This window comes from Triticum aestivum, chromosome 1A (assembly GCF_018294505.1).
Source record: "Triticum aestivum cultivar Chinese Spring chromosome 1A, IWGSC CS RefSeq v2.1, whole genome shotgun sequence".
Taxonomy (NCBI): Eukaryota; Viridiplantae; Streptophyta; class Magnoliopsida; order Poales; family Poaceae; genus Triticum; species Triticum aestivum.
In genome coordinates, this window is record NC_057794.1 from 595845557 (window position 1) to 595870333 (window position 24777).

At 45.7% G+C, this 24777-nt stretch overlaps 2 protein-coding genes and 1 pseudogene across 2 annotated transcripts; all 3 read right to left on the reverse strand.

Moving 5' to 3' along the window:
- Window positions 1–7857: 7857 nt before the first annotated feature.
- On the reverse strand, window positions 7858–8772 carry LOC123183616 (uncharacterized). The gene is made up of 2 exons (XM_044596279.1): window positions 8457–8772; window positions 7858–8257 (listed from the first exon to the last, which is right to left on the reverse strand). The coding sequence occupies exons 1-2, from the start codon at window positions 8738–8740 to the stop codon at window positions 8095–8097; spliced, it is 447 nt and encodes a 148-aa protein (XP_044452214.1). The 5' UTR covers window positions 8741–8772; the 3' UTR covers window positions 7858–8094.
- Window positions 8773–11716: 2944 nt separating this feature from the next.
- LOC123060455 (uncharacterized) lies at window positions 11717–13769 on the reverse strand. The gene is made up of 4 exons (XM_044483218.1): window positions 13689–13769; window positions 12773–13476; window positions 12131–12189; window positions 11717–11982 (listed from the first exon to the last, which is right to left on the reverse strand). Exons 1-4 carry the CDS (start codon window positions 13767–13769, stop codon window positions 11933–11935), a joined length of 894 nt encoding a protein of 297 aa, XP_044339153.1. The 3' UTR covers window positions 11717–11932.
- A 1401-nt stretch (window positions 13770–15170) lies between these two features.
- LOC123071029 (casein kinase 1-like protein 5) lies at window positions 15171–17474 on the reverse strand (annotated as a pseudogene).
- Between the last annotated feature and the right edge of the window lie 7303 nt (window positions 17475–24777).

The window sequence follows — 24777 nt, forward strand, 5'->3', positions numbered from 1 at the left end:
GGCATGTCCCACTCCGCGTCGTGTACGCCCCACACATCTCCGTGCCTTCCTTAACGGTCTGTGTATGCATGATCATGTCACGATGCGCTCAAGACTCCTCCGAACCTTGTACGCACATCGCCATCCCATCACGCACACCACAGACCCTCACGCTACCATCTTCATACACAACCATGTACAAAGAAATAAAGCCAAACCCCATCATATAAGCCTTCCCGTGTGCAGTTCACCGTGAAGATAACTCCACCACCACGTGCTAGGTTGTAGGTCAATTAGCTTTTTCTACCTTTTCCTTCGATGGATAGCACCGGTCCTTTGCGAGGCTTTTTTTCACAACAAATTCCGCTTGGTGTCTTCTCACGTAGTTTTTTTAGAACAATCACACTCCACTTTATTCAGTGTTCATAGGGATCATTACAATATCATAGGGACCTCCTAGCCATAAGTGGCGTCCCACCCGAAAAGAAAGTGAAAAATTTGCAAGACAATGGGCTTCAAAATTGCAATTTCTACTTTCGTGGAACTGGTCCTCTCATGTAGCTACTTCCGCTACTACCTGCCACGCATGCATAGAGCTCCTATGGGGCGCGTTAAGCGCCACGGAAGCGTCCAGGTGCCCACGGGCCATCGCTTGTCGGCCGGCCGATGTATGCCGAGCGCTTGATCGCATTTAACATGCCATGCCAACCCTTGACTTATGGAAAAACAAAAAAAAATCACAAAAAAGGAAAAAGATTGTGAATTAAAAAATGTTCATGGATTTTGGAAAAAAGTTCACAAATTTGAAAAAAAATCATCAAATTTGCAAAAAAATCAATTTGGAAAAAGGTTCATCGAATTTGCAAAAAAAAAAAACGATTTGTAAAAGTTCATTGAATTTGAAAAAAAATTCATCAAACTTTGATTTTTAAAAAAGTTAAACAATTTTGCGAAAAAGAAATTCATCGATTTGAAGAAAAAGTTTACGATTAAAAAAAAGTTCATCGAACCAGAAAAAGGAAAAAGAAAATTAAACATAAATATTATTAATTTACAGTGCTTAGTAAGTTCATAGATATGCATGTTCTATGCCTAGTATGCACTCCCGTATTACATATTAGTATGAGATTAATACTGTTAGTGACATCATCACATTGTATTTCTGAATTAAATTAATCAGAAAATTATTAATTTACCCAAGCACTTCGTATAGCTATTGCAAAAGATTTTTATACCGGACCTTGCAAACCGACCTGGTAGTGTAGGCTATCCATGGCAGAGACCGTTAGTCGGAACCACCTCATGAATGGCATCACAAAGACTCAAGAGCATGATGAAGGTGTTGCATTGTCAAAAAAAAAGAAAAGAAGAAGGATGAAGGTGTTGATACTCCAGTTAGGCATTTGTGCTCCAAGAGAGCTTCACGGACAGAAATGCAAGCGTAGATGGCAGGAGTGATGCTGAAGCGAGAAAAACGTGTTTGCAGGGCCTTCGTCCTCAGCGTCGGTGAGCAGCAAACCTCCGCTGAGTAGCAAATATGGGAAAGTTCTGATCTGATAGTGTCTCTGTTTACTCCTGATTTACTTACATATATATCTTTGTTGTTACGTTCATATTTGGGCATTGCAAGAGGCATCATTTTGTCAGCAGTAAGGGAGTTGCACACCTAGCTAGCATAGCAGGAAACAACATTCCTACGGCCAAAAAATATATATGCGGTTCCGTAGCCGTATGATTAGAGCATCATCGACCGTGCTCAACAACAGCAGCAACAAAAAATAGTGAAGCAAGCATTGGAAATAATGGGTAGGGAGGAAAGATGATGATCATGCCGGCCAGCATGAATATGTGTTGAAAGAGCTTAGGTAGCGGGCAAAGGCCATACGAGTAGATTATAGTCAAACAAGAAACATAGGCTTACAAGCCGATGTAAGATGGATAGACTGCCCAAAAGATAAAACTAGTAGCTAAGCTATATGTATGATGACTAATACAATCCTCATGACAAGCTAGTCTCTTCGTCCCATAATATAATAACACTAATATAAGAGCGTTTTTGATACTAGTGCAGTGTCAACTAGTATGCCGTGGAAGAGGTGGATTCAACTAGTAACTTGTCCCACCAGTCGGCAACAGACTTTTTTGGTGGAGCAAACACGAGCAAGCCGATGCCAACTCCAGTCAAAAGGCCAGACGTACATGCCCCCAGAAACTTGTAGTAAGTATTGCGTCTTTCATGGCGTCGACAGAAACGCCTGCAAAACAATACAATACAATAAAAAAAATATACGGATGAGATGGAATATATAACATTGATGAATTGGATTTGTAGCTTAATGAAAGACGTTTTTGCAGCTTAGTCTTAGTACTATCTAATCCATTAGATTTGTAGCTTAGTCTTAGTACTATCTATGGGACATATAACAAACAATATGCGAAATAATAATCAAATGAGACAAGATAGTTACCAGATTGGGTCTTGGGGTCTAGGGTTGATTTGCGAGGAGAGGCGCTGCATGAGAAGCATGTACTTGCGACTCATCCTGCGCGGAACATCGTAGGTGGTAACCATGCCATGCACCTTGTCGAACAGCTCCTCTTTGGCCTCCTCGATCTCCGCCACGCGGGCCGCCGCGTCCCTCATCTCCTCCGGGCTGCAGGGCTTGCTGTGGGCGAGCCGCCGCCTTCCCTCCGCCACGGGCGCTCGCCGGAGCAGAGCGCCACCGCCGAGGCCGAGGCCGAATCTCATCGCCGCCGCCATCGACTTCTTCACTTGATGCCAGATGATCCAATCAATCGATTCTACTCCAGTATATATATCAGATCAGAGGGAGGTGCCTTCGTTCCTGTCTGCAACACGAAGCTCTTTTTTTTTGGGGGATCTGCACGAAGCTCTTTTTCCCTTGCTCGCTCGCCTCAGGTATACTCCAGCCCAAGGCCCAACCCACATATCCACTTTGGCCTTTTTCAGTCCTCCCCTCAAAAGAAAAAAAGGTGATTCGAGCTTGGGGATGAACACGTGCGAGGTCGAGGAGATGCTAAAGGAGTTAGGGGCTCTCCGGAGAGGATCTCGACGACGTTGTGGTTGATGATGAGGAGGCGATTCCAGAAAGGACGACGCGGTGGATGGCCATAGCCCAAGTTCATATGAAAAGAAAAAAAACTATTGCCATTTTTTTGCGGGGTAACTATTGCCATTTTTGGTTCTTTAAGAACATGAGGGTAGCCTGGGACCTGGACAAGGAGGTGACGATTCGGTGGGCAACTTGTACACGTTGCAGTTCTCCCGTCTTTGGGATTTGGAGAGAGTGATGGAGGAGGGGCCTTGGACTTTCCCCGGCAACGCTGTCATGTTGGCACCTTATGATGGCTTCACCAGACTATCTTCCTTTGCCCTAATTAAGATACTCTTGAAATATGGATACAAATCCACGACCTCCCAAATAGATACTACCCGCTACTGAAATCCTTGGCAGCAAAGGTTGGGGAATATGTCTATCCTGAGCCGGAATCCCACGACTTCGAGGGAAACCTTTTCAGGGTGCGAGTTAGGATTAATGTTGTTACTCTTGTTAAGGGGAAGAAGCAGGAGGTGTTCATTGTCAGGTATGAGTGTCTTCCGGACTTGTGTGCTGTGTGTGGATATCTCGGCCATGGCTTCAAAGAATGTAGTGATGGAGTACACCCTCCTTCAGTGCTTGTGTTGAAAATTATCTCACCAAAATTAGGCCTCCTTAATTTTAGGCAACAAAATGACCAAAATTTATCCTCGATAGGTCAAGTTGGCATGCGTGAAAAAAATCGAACAACTCAATAAGGTCGGACTTGGTAATGTCCTAGAAGTTCTGATAAAAATCTACGGGGAAACCATTAGGACCTGGAGCTTTGTTATGTTCAATTTGGAACACTGCAACTTTGATCTCCTCTTCGGAGAAAGGTGTCGTGAGTATGCCATTTTCTTCCTCGTGACTTAAGGGATGTCATCCGTTCGATCTTCATCGAGGGTAAAATTCCTTGCCTCCGAAGCCCCAAATAGAGACTTGTAGTATCTCGTTATATATCGCTTTAACTCTTCTTGGCCCTCGATCTGTCCCTCATCTAGTTGGAGGCTAAAATACACTTCTTCCTATGTCGCTCATTAGCGAACATTTGGAAGTAATGTGTATTGTTGTCTCTGACCAGGATGAAATCGACTTTGGATCTTCGGTACCATTTGATTTCGTCCTCTCTCAACAGATGCACAATTTTCTCATTGGCTTGATTTTTCATCACAGTCTCTTGTTGAGGCAAAGTGTGAGTCTCTGTGATTTTATCGAGATCATCAATAATGGCAGCAAGTCATTTCTTTTCTTTCTTATACATACCACTGATGTGCTTCACCCATCCAGAAAGGAACTACCTTGCGGCATGGATTTTAGAATTCCATCTCTTAATGGACGTGCTTCCAGTTGTGCGGCTTTACTGAACATTCTTGATTATGTTTGCAATGCCTTCCCGATGTAACCAAGTTAATTCAAATTTGAATGGTCGGCGAGCATGTGGGGAGACATCAGAGTTAGAATGAAGAGTAATAGATGCATGGTCTGAAAGTGTCTCAATACGCTCTAGGGCACACACAGTTGGCAATGAGAATTTTAATTCCCACTCAGTATCCATAAGCACCTGATCGAGTTTCTCGTATGTCGGCACCAAACAATTATTAGCCCAAGTGTACTGTCATCCCCACATCTTGGCTTCCCTTAAATTCAAACTGTCAATATCAACGTTGAATAAGAAGTCTAGTCGAAGCGGTCATTATTTTTCTCTTCCTCATACCATATGTTATTAAAGTCCCCCAATAACCAGGGGATGTGGATTATCTTTTCTTTAGAAGAGGGGTGTGGATTATCCTTTTCCGGGTTCACCAATTCCCGTAGGAAGGCGGGTTTCATTCCCATCTCGGGCAGCCCATAGATTGCCACCAGCCCATGACATTTTCCCCCTCGCGCTGCATCCCTCTCCCACCTGAGTGTGTGCTCCCTGCACAGGGCCCAAAGCTCCCGCCGCTATGGTCACCGTCACCGCCTCGCCATCGTGGCCAACGACGTCACAGATGCACAATACCATGTCCAGAATCTGAGAGTCTTCCTTCTCGTCACCCTCGTGGAAGGAATCGGTCAGGGAACGCCTCTTCTTACCCGATGTCGTTTGACATCGCCTTCATCGTTTTGCTGCCTCTCCCACCGCCGCCGCCCTAGCCTCACAATCATCTCCGCTTCATTTGCCCTCTGATTTTGATCTGCTATATTTATCACCGTCGTCTCGCCAAGATTTTGTTAACTAAATAGGGAGGTGCACTCCAGGCTCGCGTGATTTAACTGATCACGAATGAGATCATAATTCATAAACAGTGTTCACCGCTCTATTTATTTGCTCGAGCGGTGAGAGAGGCGGAACACGAAGGCTCTGTTCGCTCGCTCGCCCCCACCCCGCCGGCGATGGACAAACCCCCGACCCCCTTCTCCTCCAGCCCCTCCAGTTCCTTCTTCCCTGCCGCCGCCGCTGGCGTGGTCCGTCGGGCCCCGTCCGTGCGGCACTGGCGGCGGCGGGCCTTTCCTTCCCCGCACGTGTAGGGGACGCGGGGCCCCCCTGATGGTGGCGCCGCTCCTCGGCTGGCGGCGGTGTGGTTCGGCGGCAGGGTTCCCGTGGGCCTCGAGCGCCCTTGACACGACGGCGTGGTCTCGTTGGCTGCGGGGCGGCGTGGTGTGCTGCTTGCTCGCGAAGCCTGCTCGGCCCAGATCTGGGCCCTTTCGGGCCCCATCTGGGCGGGTGCGGGCCGGCGGTTCGGGCGCGGCTCCCTGGTGGTGGTGGAGAGGCGTCAGTGCCTGCGGGTGGTGACGGCTCCGGCGGTCGGCGTGCTGCAGCGTGGCAGCAGGAACTGTCCAGACCCTTTGGGATCCGTCCGGGCCTGTGGAGGCCTGGTAAGTCCCTGTCGCTGCGTCCGGTCGGCTCGGGGCGGCGGTGGAGGTTGTCCCCTCCTGTCGGCTGCGTTGCGGTTGTCCCCGAGCCCGTTGTCTCCTTGTTCTCCCTAGAGGTCTCATGTTGGTTGCCTCAGTGAGACGGCGAAGTTGGTTCGGTGACCGTGGTGGCACAGGCTGGTGGGCGGCATGTTGGGTGGTGCACTTCCAATCGTCCGGGGTGGCGGTGGTTGTTTCGGGGTGGGAGAAATCCCTGGCGGTGCGGCTACGCCCGCGGGCTCCGCTGAACCTTCATGAGGGGCGTCGGTGATACCCCTTCCTCACTGCCAACCGCGTACCGGGGGAAACTCTAGGACTTGTCCGGGCAGCAGTGGCGTTGTCGTCGCTTTCCTTCCCGAAGGTGTTGCTTGGTACGCGAGGCTTCGGAGTGCTAGGAGTGCGGTGGAACTTCTCCGGAGGGTGCAACAGATGTCGGCCGTCCTTGCTTCGTTGATCTGTCGGTGTCGGCATTTGTTTCTCTTTCTTTCTCTCGTTTTTTTTGGGGTTTGTTTGTGCTGCGCTCCAGCAAACTGGTTGTATATGATAGTTGCTTTATAATATAAAATGAAGGAAATCCTTTATCATCATTTGTCTGCTCTAGCTAGAGGCCATCATCTCCGGCCGGCCAAGTTCCCTGTCACCAATTTGCACTTGTTTTTTGCACGCGGCTGGTTGTGGACGTCCAGCCATGTTGTCGATTGGTTGATTCACACCATGCATGTTCATTTCACTTCACTTCAGTTGGTTGGTACTGAAATTTAAGCACAACTTTCTGTAGGAAAGCTTGTTTTGCAAGCTATTTATTTCATTTCACTTCAGTTGGTTGGTACTGAAATTTAAGCACAACTTTATGTAGGAAAGCCCTGCTCGTTCAAGTTCAAGTTCAGTTGCGATAATTAATAGCCAGTGGAGGAATGTACTCCCCCCGTCTCATAATATAAGATCGTTTTGCAAGCTAGGATCTTATATTATGGGAGGAGGGAATACCAATGTTGATGTGTGTGTGTTGCAGCCAGCGGACCAAGGTGGTGAGATTTTTTTATGTGTGATTTAAATAGACATACATTTTTTCACAAATAAATTGTCCAAGGTGAATTATTGCCAATGTCTCTTCCCAAGAATCATGATGGACAAACTGACAATTCAAAAGGACCGGATCCAACTTTATGTTAGACTTATATGTGCAATTCAAAAGGACGGTCTAACTATATCGAAGTTAGAAATCCTTTTATTCTCATCATCATACGCACGACCTTCCTCAAGTGTCGAAGTACGCCCGGAACTTCTCCACCACCAGCCAAGGGCTCGTCAGGGTTTTGTACAGACTTATATGTGCAATAATGGATTGATATTCACGGATTTGCTTGCTTCTGTTTTGTGCTCTCAAAACATGCTTGTGCAGCTGGTTCATAATCAGTTCATATCTGAGACAAAATTTAGGGAGGGTGTCTGATTTCATTGGATCTTTTACAGTGTTTCCCAAGTGGGATGAGCATAGAGCTAGAGGTACCATAGCATTACAATGTACTAGACACTCTTTAGTATGTAACTTTAGAGTAAAACTATCGGTTATGTGCAGAACTTAGTGTAGAACATTTTTCTTTTGCCGACATGGTAAAGTAGAACAAGAGACTGATGGCCCTTACGCAATTTCAGCTAGGCGAACCAGCAGCTGGTGTTCCGATGAGGAAGTTGTGATACACTGACTTCATACTTGATGTTTACTGAATTTGAAAGAGTCGTACGGCTCGTCATTGGAAGAGGCAACATTTGTTGAGTACTCCCTCCGTTCACTTTTGTAAGTCGTTTCAGACAACTCAAAATAGGCTGTTTTGAGCATTGTCTGAAATGTTTTCAAGGTCTTATAAAAGTGAACAGAAGGAGTAGTAAATAAAGCAGTTGCACACCTAGCATAGCCCTGGTATAAATACGAGTGCAGACAAGAGTCGAACAAGTAGAAATCGTTGGACAAAAAGATAGATAGACCGTCCAAACATATAATAGCACTTAGTTGGTAGCCAAGCAAAGCTAATTAACATAAACCTCATGACAAGGAAGCTAGTCTTGTTGGCATTCTAGTATATATATATATGTTGTTGAAGCAGGGCATGGATGGATTCTAACTGGTTAGCTTGTCCCACCAGTCGACAACCCACTTCTTTGGTCGATGATGAGGTCCGTGTAGGAGCAAGAAGAGGCCGGCTGAGCCGACAAGGCCACAAGTAGTCACCCCCACAAACTTGTAGAAAGTATTGCGTCTTTCGGTGCGTCGGCAGAAACGCCTACGGTACAACAACACAATACATGAGATGAGTTCTCAAAGACCAGGCCAGACCAGACCAGACCAGAATACCAGATATATGTAAATCTATCTAGAGACAAATCTAAAAGCAAACAATATATAGTATGAATATGTGTAAATCCAAATCGATAGTAAGTACTAGAAGGATAGTGCAGCAGCAGCAGTAGAGTAGTTGTTACCAGGCTGGGTCGTATGGTCTAGGCTGGATTTGTGAAGAGAGGCGTTGTGACAGCAGCAAGTGCTCCCGTTTCATGCTGTGGGGAACGTTGTAGTTGCTATTGAGGTCAATGACCATGTCGAACAGCTGCTCCTTTGTCTTGCCGATTTGCGCCGCGCGGGTCGCCACCTCTCTCATCTCCTCCGGGGTCGTGTGGACGAGGCGCTGCCTTGCCTCCACCACGGGCGCCCGCCGGAGCAGAGCGCCGCCACCGACCCTCATCGCCGCCGCCATCGCCATCGCCATCGATTTCTTGTTATGTTTATTTATGCCGGATGCTCTCTGGTCTTCCTGGTCTGGTCTGGACGTCTGGTCGATCTATGTATATCAGATAATAGGGATGGTGCTTGTGCCACGTATAACCAACCCAGAGAAGAGGCCCTGCCCCCCCCCCCCCCCCCCCCCCCCCAGTAGTAATCCTAATCCCACAAGAAGAAAAAGGAAAAAGAAAAACAGCTAACCGCGGCGAGCGAGGAAGCCTAATCGTCAATCGATCGACCGATCTCCCAGATTGATCCGTGGTGGAGACGGACTATGATTAACTCTAGACGAGGTAGGGTTGGAGAGGAGCAGCTTTTTTTTAGAAGAACAACACTACCTTTATTGCATAATACTTCCTCCGTCTCAAAATAAGTGTCTTAAAAGCGGGAGCATCAAAGTTTACAGGGACTAGCACATATGCCCGTGCGTTGCAACGGGAGAAAAAAAATACTAATCAGTTAGAATTGTATGTAGAAAACTTAAATGAAATTATTTTAGCAGTCATCTTGATTATTTGATTTTGGGCTAAACATGTCTGTCCAAGCATCTTCATACCAAATAATCAATGCTATTTCTATTGGGCATCACAGAATACATGGGCTGTGACAATTTTAAATTGTACAATGTTTTCTGCTGATCATATAAATCATGGATCAAGTTGGAGGCTTGCAAGTGATGATAACTTGCAAAACTCTTCTGGGTGACTCCTCTTCTAGTTGGGAATCTTGTTGCAATCATGTATCCGACCACAACACATACGCTGTAAAATAAAGAAAACCATGTTCATCCATCCTATTGCAGAGTGAACAACAGCATTCTGCAACTCGGCAAGAAGACCGAGGCGTTACAACTCTCTCTGCCGAAACATTACATAGAGACTGATTATGAACACAAGCAACACTACCGTCATATGAAGAATCACTCACAGCGAAAATGGAGCTGACATATTTGTCCTCAAGCCAGCTTCCCACAAAGCAAATACATGATGTAGTGCAAAATACAATGTTCCGTCGCGGCTCTCGGTTCCTCAATTACAGTATCTCAGGGAAAAATAAGGTTCCTACACATTTTGTAGTGATAAAAGAATTGTTGGGAGAGTAATAGTACCATTTGTTGAAATTCTCCCTGCAAGGAGAGCAGAGTCTGGCTCCTAAGATCGACTAAGTACCCTTCTCCGTAATGGAACATGCAGTAGCTGAAAGAACCACCTCAAGATGATTGGTCTCCTTGCAGACCATGCTTCTCCTCGAGCTGGATGCTTCATCTGATTGTTCAATCCATTTTCCTTGATGCTTCATCTGAATGTTCCCTATTTGTTTCTTCCCTTCCTTATTTCCCTGTTAAGGGAACTCAATTCTTAAACTTATTTCTCGCTGTTGGCTTATTGATGATTCCGAAGACTGCTTGTTGACACCTAGGAAATTCGAAGGCATAAGAAAATTAAGAGGATTGGGTGTAAAGGGGCGAGGTGGGACTATTTAATAGAAGGAACAACCATCTTTTCCACAAAAAACACTGGGCTAGCTTAGTTGGTTGTGGCAATAGGTATGCGACACGGAGATGGCTTCGTGGGGCGGGTGTTTTTGCCCAAGAAAATTGAGCGAGGGAGGGTAGGTGAACAGATCAAAAATACCATCAAGTCAAGTTGGTCTTTGCTGCAGCTAGTTGCACCAAGAGTTGCTCTATTACATGTACTGATGCGCGGTAAAAGGATTTAGATTCTCTAATGTTATTGTCTAAAACCAACAAGGAATAATAAAAATAATATTTGATCAAGGATGATGCAGCTCCTTCAGCAAATTTCGTGAAGTTCTGCTACCTGGTATAACATGTTTACTATTTGTATTATCACAGCTAACCACTAATGCGCACCTTCAACCAAATAACTACAGAGATGTACAGTGGAACCATTTAGTACCTGTGACCACGGCGACGATCTTTTTTTGCTGGAACTGTTCTTTTTTTTTGCTGGGGCCGGCCAACTTTTTTGCTGGAAACATAAATTTGTTCTGTTGGCAAAAAATATAAATAGAGCATTAACTAACAGCAAGGCTATTGGATTTTGAAACCACAATAGTGAAATAAATAGGTAGAAATTCAGAAGAACTACTGCTATTTAGAACTGTAGTTGTTTAAGTCTGATATTATAAAGACCAGTGTCTAAGAGTCAAACTACCTAACTGTGGTATTAAGCACGACAATCAAATGTTAAAAAGATCAGCTTTGTGGTACGTCGTAACTAAACATATTCTGAAATCTGCATCCACGGGGAGATAAAAGTCGCTAGCTAGCACAACACATAATCTTTTTGACATCTAAAGGACCAGCAGAGTAGCACATCACTGTTATACCTTAATAGTAACTGTTAAGAGAAGGAACAAATCTCGCTGGGAGACACCAGATACCATCACAACTTTGAACCTGCCACAAGGGATATCTCCCACGACGTGCCTCTTAAGACCAAATTCAGCAATCAACACCTCGTCAATTTGCTCTACGAAGTTCAGGCAACCATCATTAGGCACAAAGTCAGCAATCTTCTCCCGTTCTTCATCAGGTGGTGGACACAAGCACACTTAAGGATGACCGAGCTAGGTTGCTTGGCCTCAATAGTGGATACCACACCCGGGTAGCGTGTTGGTCAAGTACTTGCAGATGCTATTGCCGTCGCTCGCGCTCGAACATAGGGTTCGTGGGATTCCCGGTGGTATGTGTGCGTGACCTCGTCGGAATGGGGGTGCAGCAAAAAAAAACTGATTCCAATCCACACCTCTTTTAGATAATAGCACAAAAGATGGGAGAAGTTACAACATAAGTACATGATGAAGGTTGATTTATTATCTCAAAAAGATAATATGGTTGGTCCATAGAGATTTAGCTATCCTTAAACATAGGCTTAAAAACTGCATTAAATTTTTATGCAGCGATGACAGATGAATAGGGGGCACATGGGATACTGACCTGATACTTCAGAGAAGAATGGTCAACAGTTAGCATTAGAGGATGTCAATTCTTGTTGCGCTTCATTCAGAGATATGTGCCTCGCATCATGTCATACATAACCAGAGGTCCTTTTTCTGTCTAACCAATCTTCCATCATGACAGAGATATGCCAATGACAGTTTTCCGATACCTGACTTTTAGACGTAATGGAGGCACAATTACAATATCTATTCTTCATATAAAAAACAGAGGCTTGATGATCCTTATTGAAGATCTGAAAACAACTGAAGATATTGTTTGTACAGAAATCAACAATTATATGTCCAATTAGTTGTTGCCAGCAACCAATTGGTGAATCAAATAACAACGATTTGGAGCCTGAATTAAAGGAATTGGTTCAGTTAAATCTTGAGTCGATGCCTAGGTTGTTACCTGACGAAAACATCATGCTGCCCCTGCCACCGGCCCAACAACTTGAACCCCGTCCTTCTCTGCATCAGGACAAGCCATAACGCCAGTCAAAGATCTAGCTTGTGAACTCTGCCACCATGCGCTCGCTGTATGGCGCCACCATGCATGTGAATTTCAGCAATTTTGTTTTGAGTAGAACAGATCATTCTTCTTATTTTGCAATTCCTTTTTATAAGCTGTATATAAGAGCAACCATACTGTGCTTTTCTATTTAAAAATTGAAAAAAAGTCATCTCTTATAGGCATAACAAAAAAAAGTGGAGGGCACTGTGAACATCAAATTTGTATATTAGCACATCTCACGGGAAATATTTTGCTAATTCATGAATTAATACACATGCATTAGCCATCACATTAGCAAGTCTATAGATACATGCCACTCTGTAGCTGAGAATCAATTAGAGATTGAAAGCGAGATCTGTTTTTGGTGGCCGCTGTGCATCAGTTGAGGAACTTTTTGTGGCTGCTCTCCATCGAATAGCAATTGAATCTCAATACCAATTAGAGAAGGGAGAGGTCGCAATGCTTATTAGAGAAGGGAGAGGAACTTACAGTAGCTACTCTGCATCAAATGTGCCGATGCAACACATGTTGTTTCCTTACCTAGGGACTTGTCCCTTCGGCCGGCGTCCAACGGCAGCAGTAGCACCACCGGGGCTCCAATCCAGCCCCGCAGGATCCCGCCACCTCTTCCTTCGCTTATTCCTCCCGGCTCTCTCTCTGGCCGCACGCAGTGCAGCCGCCGTGCACCTCGCCCCCCCCCACCCCACGCGGGAGACGGGACCTCCCTGCCGTTCCTCGCGCCCTCTCCTTCTCCCTACCTCTCCTCCTTTATATCTTTCCTTACCTCTGTCTTTCTCACAGGTGCAGCGCCGCCGTCGCCATGGAGAGACCCCGCCGGAGAATATGTCGGCCAGCATGGCGAACACCTCGAAGATGAGCCCCGTGCCGTCGGCGCCCGTCAGTTCAAGCACGGTGGTCGTGGCCGCCGGCGGCGACGCCGTTTGTTCGCACGGAGAGGCGAGGTCGAGGAGAAGGTCGGGGTTGCGGAGGATGGCGGCGCGGCGCCTCGGGGTGGCGCGCGGAGAGGTGCAACAGTCGTTGCTTGTGGTCGCCGGCGACGGGGATCGGGCGCCAGCGCACGACCGAATGGGCGTAGTCGCCGGCGCATAGTGGATAAGAGGAAGGAAAGGACTGCGGACTGAATTGAAATTCTTATAGGGTTGTTTTTGTAAACGTGAAACGTTTTTTCTGGGTGCCACTAAAACAGGGACGGCGGGTTGATTTCCTGTGAACCGAGGGGCTTTCTTGCAAAACAACGACGACGTACGACCAGAAGCAATAACTGGTTTATTAGTAGGTGTAGATATAGAGGTATAGATATAGAGGTATAGATATAGATATAGATATAGATATAGATATAGATATAGATATAGATACATAAATCGGATGGGGAAGAGTTTAGCCATAAGTGTCGGCCTGCATCCATGCATCGAGGATGCCGTTCTGGCTACTCTACGAGCTTCTCCATTAGTGGTGTGCTGTTCGAAGCAAAATTTTCATGAGCCAAAAGAACTGATCCGATCGCCTGAAGAACCATAGTGTGTCCGCCAAGATTCTTTGTCACCTCGAGGTCTCCAACAACACTTTGACAGTCGGATGATATGAGAATACTTTGAAGGCCCAGTTCCTCAGCAAGAGCAATTGCCTATCGACATGCAAGAGCCTCAAGAGTTTCCGGGTCAATGATCCCAGGAAACTTCAGAGCTGACGCCCCATGAAAAATGCCACTGCAACTTTTGCAATTGAATCAGATTGGATTTCGTAGTATATCATTGTGAGCCAAACTATTACTATTTCATCTAACTTGAATAACCAAGGACTAAATTTGACTATGGATTCTGATAACTCGAGAAGTTTTTATTTGGTTATGATCCAAAAAGAAAAAAGAAAGGTTTAACAAGCCATGAGAAAATATGAAATTTGGCTCACCCACAAAAAGTTTGTTCTGCCGGAACACTTCCTCTAGCAACTTGAGATGCTCCACCATGGTAGAACTGTACACTAGAATGTCATCGAAAAAGACCAATACCCCTTTCCAACATATCTCTTTAAAAACACTATTCATGACTTGTTGAAAGGTTGTCGGGGCATCACCTTGAATTCAAAAAGCCGGTCCTTCAGGCTGTTTTGTAGATATCCTATTCCTTTCGTTCTTACTTGGAAAACACCACTGAAAATGGCATTATTCAAAATTTGGAAATTGCAGTGACGTTTCTCGGAATCGCCAGAATTCGAGTGATATTTATCAAATTAACCCTACTAATAATTACTCCCTGTGTCCCATAATATAGGACGTTTTTTGACACTACTACATTATGGGACGGAGAGGGTGTACCTTTTACCGACGTGTGCATCATCCCTGTGAGCGCAGGTGCAGTGTGCTGATGTGAGTGTGTGCATCAACGGTGTTTCTTTATTTTAGATCCCAGGAGTAATGGTTAAACAGTAGTAACGGTTTATATATTTATTACTTTGTTACTACTACTATGCCCGTGCGTTGCAACGGGATATAAATATTCTGGTACGTTAGCTAGTGATTTACCTGTCAATAATAATGTAATTGTGTAAATAAATGTTTATCAAATTCTGCCTTTAAATTACCTTATATTTTTATTATAAGTCTCGTAAGTAAATTAAAGTGGAATTGATTCATAAGGTAAATTAAGGTGATTCATTATCAGATACATGGAAGGTTGGACGAAGGGTGTGGGAAGAAAGGTCGTTCTTTTTAAGTAGTAATAGTAGAGATAGAGATAAGTTTATTAGTAAGTAAATTAAAGTGGAATTGGTTCAGAAGGTAAGTAAATTAAGATGATTGATTATCATATACGTACATGGAAAGTTGGACGAAGGTGTGGTGGGAAGAAAGGCGAAATGAGAACCTTACATTCTTTTTAAATAGTAGAGATTTAACCACTATTGACTTTATTGAATATATTTACGGAAATTAACGTTTCTACAGCTAGCCGGCCATTCAAATAAACAAAATCTTCCCTGCCTTGCTAAATCGTAAAACAATCTCGACAAGATGAATAACCACAAAAAATTCAGTTCCCTAGCTAGCAACAGCGGAATGAACATTGCTCCTCCACAGAATTACAACTGGTACAAATTTTCAATTTGGCATCGCATCCTCCTCTCTCCAGAGAGAAAACTCAGTACCGGTAGTCGTCTTTGTAATAATGCCGGGGAACCATCCAGTCATAAACGTAGTCATACTCGAAGCCTTGTTGAACAAAGAGGTCTTTGAACAGCTTCCTGAGGTACGCATAGTCAGGCTCGTCCTCGAACCCCAGCGAGCGGCAGTAGATGAGGTAGGACGCGAACTCGGCTGGATGTCGGCGGCAGAGCTCCTCGGGTGAGGTAGCGATCTTCATGTCCTTGATCATGTCGTGCGTCTCCCTGTGGTTCCCGGCGTCCGCGTCCTGCCACGGGAGGCTGAGGACAGATATAGCAACAACAACACCATGTGTTAGTTAGCAGTGTGCATTAACTACAGGGAGAGGGAATGGTAGAGATTGATCGAGCGCAGGAGCTTAAGCTGGAGAGGACTGACCTTCCTCGGAGGAAGTAGAGCAGCATGTAGCCGACGGATTCTAGGTCATCCCTCCGGCTTTGCTCTGCAGGGAATCAGGTGGGTGTAAGATTTTTGGTACATAACAAAAAGACAGATCGAAAGTTGTGAGAAGTTCAAGGGGAAACAACTTTGGATGGCTTTAATTTGGCCAGGGGCTCTTGCAGAATATACAGGAGTTCATATTCATGTGTAGAATGAGATAAACCCTTACCGATTCCGAGATGGTTGTTTATGCTAGCGTATCTCGGCGTTCCTTGCAGGCCCATCATGTTCTCCCTGCATTTGGTTAAATAGACAAAACATGTAATTAATATATATGTTTTGTTCCAAAAAAAACTGTTGACTTGTGGGTAATTGAGAACACATTATTGTTCATTACTATGAATCAATGTTAAAAAAATGGCATGTTTACCTGTATGGGATGTGCTTCTTGCCGTACTTGGACGTCTCCATGTACTTCCTCGCGATTCCGAAATCTATAAGATGAACCTGCATGCAGAGAAACGTGGGAAAAACTTAGTAGAAAACAAGTAAACATACATACCTGCTAGCAATGATCAATGCATGAAAATACAAAGAGAACAATGGAATACTATGCAATGATCTATGAACTACAAGTTGGTAATTGATCTATGATAGTACCAGATTGGCGCTCTTGCCACGGCCCATGAGGAAGTTCTGCGGCTTGATGTCCTTGTGCATGAAAGAGTTGGTGTGGAGGCACTCGATCCGGTCAATCTACCCAAAAAACAAACAGAAGACACGCGTTAACTAACTAAAACACCACATGATGCAGGCATGAACAATGGAATTTGGAAGCTTAATTGCGTTGCAAAGCAAATGTATGTATGTATGTATGTATGTATGTATGTGTGTACCATTTGGTCGGCAAGCATGAGGACGGTCTTGAGGGAGAGCTTGGCCCCAACAGGTCCATCACCAGGGCGCTGTAGTCGCCCTCGACGCCGAACCACCGGACATTTGGAATCCCGGCTGCCAATGCACAAGCACACAAAGAATTATTATACTAATGTTGGCTATATGTATGCAATTGCAAACAAAATTAAGCAGAGAGATTAATAAGCAAACACAGTTGCATCATGGGTGAAGAATTACCTTGTCCTTGGAGTTTCCTGTAGACCTTGGCCTCGTAGATCAGCTGGGGGAACCTCGCCCTGAGAGACTCCTGGGACGTACAGATCGATGCAAGCAGCGTGGCAAATAATTAAGCAGTTGTAATGAAGAAAACCGAACAACGAGTGCATTGAGGGAGGCGTGTCAAATTAATGAACAAGACAAGGAAGAGGATGAAGGGAGGGGGCTGGCTCACGAGCTTGATGGCGACCTCCTCCTTGGTCTCGGCGTCCGTGCCGTGGTAGATCTCCCCGAAGGAGCCGGTGCCGATGATGGGGCCGACGCGGAAGACGGTGCCGCCGTCACCGTCCCCGTCCCCGGTGGAGATGGCCTCCGGGACCAACTTGAACTTGCGGGGCGGCGGCCTGCTGCGGCCGTGGTGCGATCCCGGCGGCGTTGCTGCGTTCCCGCGTCCTATCATGGCGGCGGCGGCAGAGCGCGCGATCGATCCGTGCGTTCGGGTCTACTCGATCTACACGAGTCTCCTGAACCGCGTAGGACCGACGTAGGTGCTACGTGCAACGAGGGTTTTGTGGAACAGATAAGCGGGGACGAGAGAGCGATGGGGCCACAGAGGGACACGTGGTTGGTGCGCGAGGCGGCTTACGCGAGTGAGAAATCAACCGCTTGTTTTTAATCGTTTTCCATTGCTATAGCCAAGCATCTTTTCTAGTAGTACTACTTTAGCTACCAAAGGATTTTTTTTTTTTTGAACAAAGCAAGGCACCTGAAAGGTGCCTAAATTTCCATTGACAGCTTATGGGGTCATTACAAATTACAGGGGCAAAAGACTGAAGAATAAGAGACAGAGCCCGAAAAAGAGGCTGCAATGGAGAAGCAAAGATAGGTTGAAAACTAATCAACCAGATGAACTGCAGCTTAAAGAAAAGACCAGCAGCGCTGGTAGAGATGTGTTGTCATATGCTTGTGGTAACACCAGAGTCCAGCTATTCTTGCAGGCAGAAGGATTTATAGCCTAGCGTCCCAAGCCCTCTACAGCTTAAGTGGACGGCCCGTCATTGGCGGATAAAAAAAAAGACCCACCCAAACACCTCACACCGGCCTTAAATATTCGGACTGATCGGCACCTCTCATATTTAGCTCAAATAGGGGGCAGATATGCAGAGGGCCGGGAGCCATGTAGGCCCATCTTGACCCCACATATATTTGTCTCCATCCTCTTAGAACCAAACCCTAACTAGTCCACTCCACTTCACTCCACATAACTGATTGACCAACATGTTGGATCCTCATACCTGCTCCGCTTGCAGTGTGGACTTGATCTTGGCCGCAGTACTTCTCCTTCCTGGTGAAATTTTCAAGTCCAATAGTGATGTGGCTTGTGGCGCCACTGTCAACGTACCAATTCGTGCTGACTCCATATGACCCTTCATAGGCGCCGGCCACCTTCTCGTCCTGTGGAGAGTCACCATCATCTTCTTCAAACATGTACTAGCAATCTTTGGCGGGCTTGGTTTGTCGTAGATCTGACTGTTGGAAATATGCCCTAGAGGCAATAATAAAAGCATTATTATTATATTTCCTTGTTCATGATAATTGTCTTTATTCATGCTATAATTGTGTTATCCGGAAATCGTAATACATGTGTGAATAACAGACATCAACATGTCCCTAGTGAGCCTCTAGTTGACTAGCTCGTTGATCAACAGATAGTCATGATTTCCTGACTATGGACACTGGATGTCATTGATAACGAGATCACATCATTAGGAGAATGATGTGATGGACAAGACCCAATCCTAAACATAGCACAAGATCGTATAGTTCGTTTGCTAGAGTTTTGCAATGTCAAAGTATCTTTTCCTTAGACCATGAGATCGTGTAACTCCCGGATACCGTAGGAGTGCTTTGGGTATGCCAAACGTCACAACGTAACTGGGTGACTATAAAGGTAGACTACGGGTATCTCCGAAAGTGTCTGTTGGGTGACATGGATCAAGACTGGAATTTGTCACTCCGTATGACGGAGAGGTATCACTGGGCCCACTCGGTAATGCATCATCATAATGAGCTCAGAGTGACCAAGTGTCTGGTCACGGGATCATGCATTACGGTACGAGTAAAGTGACTTGCCGGTAACGAGATTGAACGAGGTATTGGGATACCGACGATCGAATCTCGGGCAAGTAACATATCGATAGACAAAGGGAATAGCATACGGGATCGATTGAATCCTCGACATCGTGGTTCATCCGATGAGATCATCGTGGAGCATGTGGGAGCCAACATGGGTATCCAGATCCCGCTGTTGGTTATTGACCGGAGAGTCGTCTCGGTCATGTCTGCTTGTCTCCCGAACCCGTAGGGTCTACACACTTAAGGTTCAATTACGCTAGGGTTGTAGGGATATGTATATGCAGTAACCCGAATGTTGTTCGGAGTCCCGGATGAGATCCTGGACGTCACGAGGAGTTCCGGAATGGTCCAGAGGTAAAGATTTATATATAGGAAGTCCTGTTTCGGGCATCGGGACAAGTTTCGGGGTTATCGGTATTGTACCGGGACCACCGGAAGGGTCCCGGGGGTCCACCGGGTGGGTCCACCTGTCCCGGGGGGCCACATGGGCTGTAAGGGGGTGCGCCTTGGCCTAATGGGCCAAGGGCACCAGCCCCACATAGGCCCATGCGCCTAGGGTTTAAGGGGGGAAGAGTCCTAGGAGGGTAAGGCACCTCCTAGGTGCCTTGGGGGGGAGGGAAACCCCCTTGGCCGCCGCACCCCCTAGGAGATTGGATCTCCTAGGGCCGGCCACCCCCCCTTGGCACCCCTATATATAGTGGGGGAGAGGAGGGACTTCATACCTGAACGCCCTGGCCTTTGGTTGCCTCCTTCTTCCCCCCCAACACCTCCTCCAACTCCATAGTGCTTAGCGAAGCTCTGCCGGAGTACTGCAGCTCCATCAACACCACGCCGTCGTGCTGCTGCTGGTGCCATCTCCCTCAACCTCTCCTCCCTCCCTTGCTGGATCAAGAAGGAGGAGACGTGGCTGTTCCGTACGTGTGTTGAACGCGGAGGTGTCGTCCGTTCGGCGCTAGTCATCGGTGATTTGGATCACGTCGTGTTCGACTACATCATCCCCATTCTTTGAACGCTTCCGCTCGCGATCTACAAAGGTATGTAGATGCATCTAATCACTCGTTGCTAGATGAACTCCTAGATGATCTTGGTGAAACGAGTAGGAAATTTTTTTGTTTTCTGCAACGTTCCCCAACAGTGGCATCATGAGCTAGGTCTATGCGTAGTTCTTCTTGCGCGAGTAGAACACAATTTGTTGTGGGCGTAGATTTGTCAACTATCTTGCCGTTACTAGTCCTTTCTTGCTTCAGCGGTATTGTGGGATGAAGCGGCCCGGACCAACCTTACACGTACGCTTACGTGAGACCGGTTCCACCGACTAACATGCACTAGTTGCATAAGGTGGCTGGCGGGTGTCTGTTTCTCCTACTTTAGTTGGAGCGGAATCGATGAACAGGGTCCTTATGAAGGGTAAATAGAAGTTGACAAATCATGTTGTGGCTTTAACGTAGGTAAGAAGACGTTCTTGCTAGAACCCTAATTCAGCCACGTAAAACTTGCAACAACAATTAGAGGACGTCTAACTTGTTTTTGCAGCAAGTGGTTTGTGATATGATATGGCCAAAGTTGTGATGAATGATGAATGATCTATATGTGATGTATGAGATGTTCATGCTATTGTAATAGGATTCACGACTTGCATGTCGATGAGTATGACAACCGGCAGGAGCCATAGGAGTTGTCTTTATTCTTTTATATGACCTGCGTGTCATCAAGAAACGCCATGTAAATTACTTTACTTTATTGCTAAACGCGTTAGCCATAGTAGTAGAAGTAATAGTTGGCGAGCAACTTCATGGAGACACGATGATGGAGATCATGATGATGGAGATCATGGTGTCAAGCGGGTGACAAGATGATCATGGAGCCCCAAGATGGAGATCAAAGGAGCTGTGTGATATTGGCCATATCATGTCACGTTTATTATTTGATTGCATATGATGTTTATCATGTTTTGCATCTTGTTTACTTAGAACGACGGTAGTAAATAAGATGATCCCTCACAATAATTTCAAGAAGTGTTCCCCCTAACTGTGCACCGTTGCGACAGTTCGCTGTTTCAAAACATCACGTGATGATCGGGTGTTTTATTCAGACGTTCACATACAACGGGTGTAAGACAGATTTACACATGCAAACACTTAGGTTGACTTGACGAGCCTAGCATGTACAGACATGGCCTCGGAACACAGAAGACCGAAAGGTCGAGCATGAGTCGTATAGAAGATACGATCAACATGAAGATGTTCACCGACGTTGACTAGTCCGTCTCACGTGATGATCGGACACGGTCTAGTTTAACTCGGATCATGTAATACTTAGATGACTAGAGGGATGTCTAATCTAAGTGGGAGTTCACTAATAATTTGATTAGTTGAACTTAATTATCATGAACTTAGTCTAAAATCTTTGCAATATGTCTTGTAGATCAAATGGCCAACGTAGTCCTCAACTTCAACGCGTTCCTAGAGAAAACTAAGCTGAAAGACGATGGCAGCAACTATACGGACTGGGTCTGGAACCTGAGGATCATCCTCATAGCTGCCAAGAAAGATTATGTCCTACAAGCACCGCTTGGTGACGCACCCGTTCTCCCTGCGGAACAAGACGTTATGAACGCTTGGCAGGCACGTTCCGATGACTACTCCCTCGTTCAGTGCGGCATGCTTTACAGCCTAGAGCCGGGACTCCAAAAGCGTTTTGAGAGACATGGAGCATATGAGATGTTCGAAGAGCTGAAAATGGTTTTCCAAGCTCATGCCCGGGTCGAGAGATATGAAGTCTCCGACAAATTCTTCAGCTGTAAGATGGAGGAAAACAGTTCTGTCAGTGAGCACATACTCACTATGTCTGGGTTGCATAACCGCTTGACTCAGCTGGGAGTTAATCTCCCGGATGATGCGGTCATTGACAGAATCCTCCAGTCGCTTCCACCAAGCTACAAGAGCTTTGTGATGAACTTCAATATGCAGGGGATGGAAAAGACCATTCCTGAAGTATTTGCTATGCTGAAATCAGCAGAGGTAGAAGTCAGGAAGGAACATCAAGTGTTGATGGTCAATAAAACCACTAAGTTCAAGAAAGGCAAGGGTAAAAAGAACTTCAAGAAGGACGGCAAGGAGGTTGCCGCGCCCGGCAAGCAAGCTGCCGGGAAGAAGCCAAAGAATGGACCCAAGCCCGAGACTGAGTGCTTTTATTGCAAGGGAAGCGGTCACTGGAAGCGGAACTGCCCTAAGTACTTAGCGGATAAGAAGGCCGGCAAAACAAAAGGTATATGTGATATACATGTAATTGATGTGTACCTTACTAGTGCCCGTAGTAGCTCCTGGGTATTTGATACCGGTGCAGTTGCTCACATTTGTAACTCAAAGCAGGGGCTGCGGAATAAGCGGAAACTAGCAAAGGGCGAGGTGACGATGCGCGTCGGGAATGGTTCCAAGGTCAATGTGATCGCCGTCGGCACGCTACCTCTGCATCTCCCTTCGGGATTAGTTTTAAACCTTAATAATTGTTATTTAGTGCCAGCTTTGAGCATGAACATTGTATCGGGATCTCGTTTAATTCGAGATGGCTACTCTTTTAAATCTGAGAATAATGGTTGTTCCATTTTTATGAGAGATATGTTTTATGGTCATGCTCCTATGGTGAATGGTTTATTCCTTATGAATCTCGAACGTGATGCTACACATATTCATAATGTGAGTACCAAAAGAAGTAAGGTTAATGATGATAGTCCCACATACCTGTGGCACTGCCGCCTTGGTCACATAGGTGTCAAACGCATGAAGAAGCTCCATTCTGATGGACTTTTAGAGTCTCTTGATTATGAATCATTTGACACGTGCGAACCATGCCTTATGGGTAAAATGACCAAGACTCCGTTCTCAGGAACAATGGAGCGAGCAACCGACTTATTGGAAATCATACATACTGATGTGTGCGGTCCAATGAGTGTTGAGGCTCGCGGTGGCTATCGTTATGTTCTCACCCTCACTGATGATTTAAGTAGGTATGGGTATATCTACTTAATGAAACACAAGTCTGAAACCTTTGAAAAGTTCAAGGAATTTCAGAGTGAGGTTGAAAATCAACGTGACAGGAAAATCAAGTTTCTGCGATCAGATCGTGGAGGAGAATACTTGAGTCACGAGTTTGGCACGCACTTAAGAAAATATGGAATAGTTTCACAACTCACGCCGCCTGGAACACCTCAGCGTAATGGTGTGTCCGAACGTCGTAATCGCACTCTGTTAGATATGGTGCGATCTATGATGTCTCTTACCGATTTACCGCTTTCTTTTTGGGGCTATGCTTTAGAGACTGCCGCATTCACTTTAAATAGGGCTCCGTCGAAATCCGTTGAGACGACACCGTATGAATTATGGTTTGGGAAGAAACCTAAGCTGTCGTTTCTAAAAGTTTGGGGATGCGATGCTTATGTCAAGAAACTTCAACCTGAAAAGCTCGAACCCAAATCGGAAAAATGCGTCTTCATAGGATACCCAAAAGAAACTATTGGGTACACCTTCTACCTCAGATCTGAAGGCAAGATCTTTGTTGCCAAGAATGGGTCCTTTCTAGAGAAAGAGTTTCTCTCGAAAGAAGTAAGTGGGAGGAAAGTAGAGCTTGATGAAGTATTGCCTCTTGAACCGGAAAATGGCGCAACTCAAGAAAATGTTCCTGAGGTGCCAGCACCGACTAGAGAGGAAGTTAATGATAATGATCAAGATACTTCTGATCAAGCTCCTACTGAAATTCGAAGGTCCACAAGGACACGTTCCGCACCAGAGTGGTACGGCAACCCTGTCTTGGAAATCATGTTGTTAGACAACGATGAACCTTCGAACTATGAAGAAGCGATGGCGGGACCAGATTCCGACAAATGGCTAGAAGCCATGAAATCCGAGATAGGATCCATGTATGAAAACGAAGTATGGACTTTGACTGACTTGCCCGTTGAACGGCGAGCCATAGAAAATAAATGGATCTTTAAGAAGAAGACAGACGCGGATGGTAATGTGACCATCTATAAAGCTCGGCTTGTCGCTAAGGGTTATCGACAAGTTCAAGGGGTTGACTACGATGAGACTTTCTCACCGGTAGCGAAGCTGAAGTCCGTCCGAATCATGTTAGCAATTGCCGCATTCTATGATTACGAAATATGGCAAATGGACGTCAAAACGGCATTCCTTAATGGTTTCCTTAAGGAAGAATTGTATATGATGCAGCCGGAAGGTTTTGTCGATCCTAAAAATGCTGACAAAGTGTGCAAGCTCCAACGCTCGATTTATGGGCTGGTGCAAGCATCTCGGAGTTGGAACATTCGCTTTGATGAGATGATCAAAGCGTTTGGGTTTACACAGACTTATGGAGAAGCCTGCGTTTACAAGAAAGTGAGTGGGAGCTCTGTAGCATTTCTCATATTATATGTAGATGACATACTTTTGATGGGAAATGATATAGAACTCTTGGACAGCATCAAGGCCTACTTGAATAAAAGTTTTTCAATGAAGGACCTTGGAGAAGCTGCTTATATATTAGGCATCAAAATCTATAGAGATAGATCAAGACGCCTCATAGGTCTTTCACAAAGCACATACCTTGATAAGATATTGAAGAAGTTCAATATGGATCAATCCAAGAAAGGGTTCTTGCCTGTGTTACAAGGTGTGAAATTGAGCTCAGCTCAATGTCCGACCACGGCAGAAGATATAGAAGAGATGAGCGTCATCCCCTATGC

Coding starts and splice junctions, on each gene's coding strand:
- LOC123060455 (XM_044483218.1), bottom strand. CDS start 13,769: ATGGTTCTTCAGGCGATCGGATCAGTTCTTTTGGCTCATGAAAATTTT. Junction 13,477..13,688: donor CACCACTAATGGAGAAGCTC/GTAGAGTAGCCA, acceptor TTGTTTTGCAAG/AAAGCCCCTCGGTTCACAGG. Junction 12,190..12,772: donor CCGAAGGGACAAGTCCCTAG/GTAAGGAAACAA, acceptor GTCCTGATGCAG/AGAAGGACGGGGTTCAAGTT.
- LOC123183616 (XM_044596279.1), bottom strand. CDS start 8,740: ATGGCGATGGCGATGGCGGCGGCGATGAGGGTCGGTGGCGGCGCTCTG. Junction 8,258..8,456: donor AGACCATACGACCCAGCCTG/GTAACAACTACT, acceptor GTTGTACCGTAG/GCGTTTCTGCCGACGCACCG.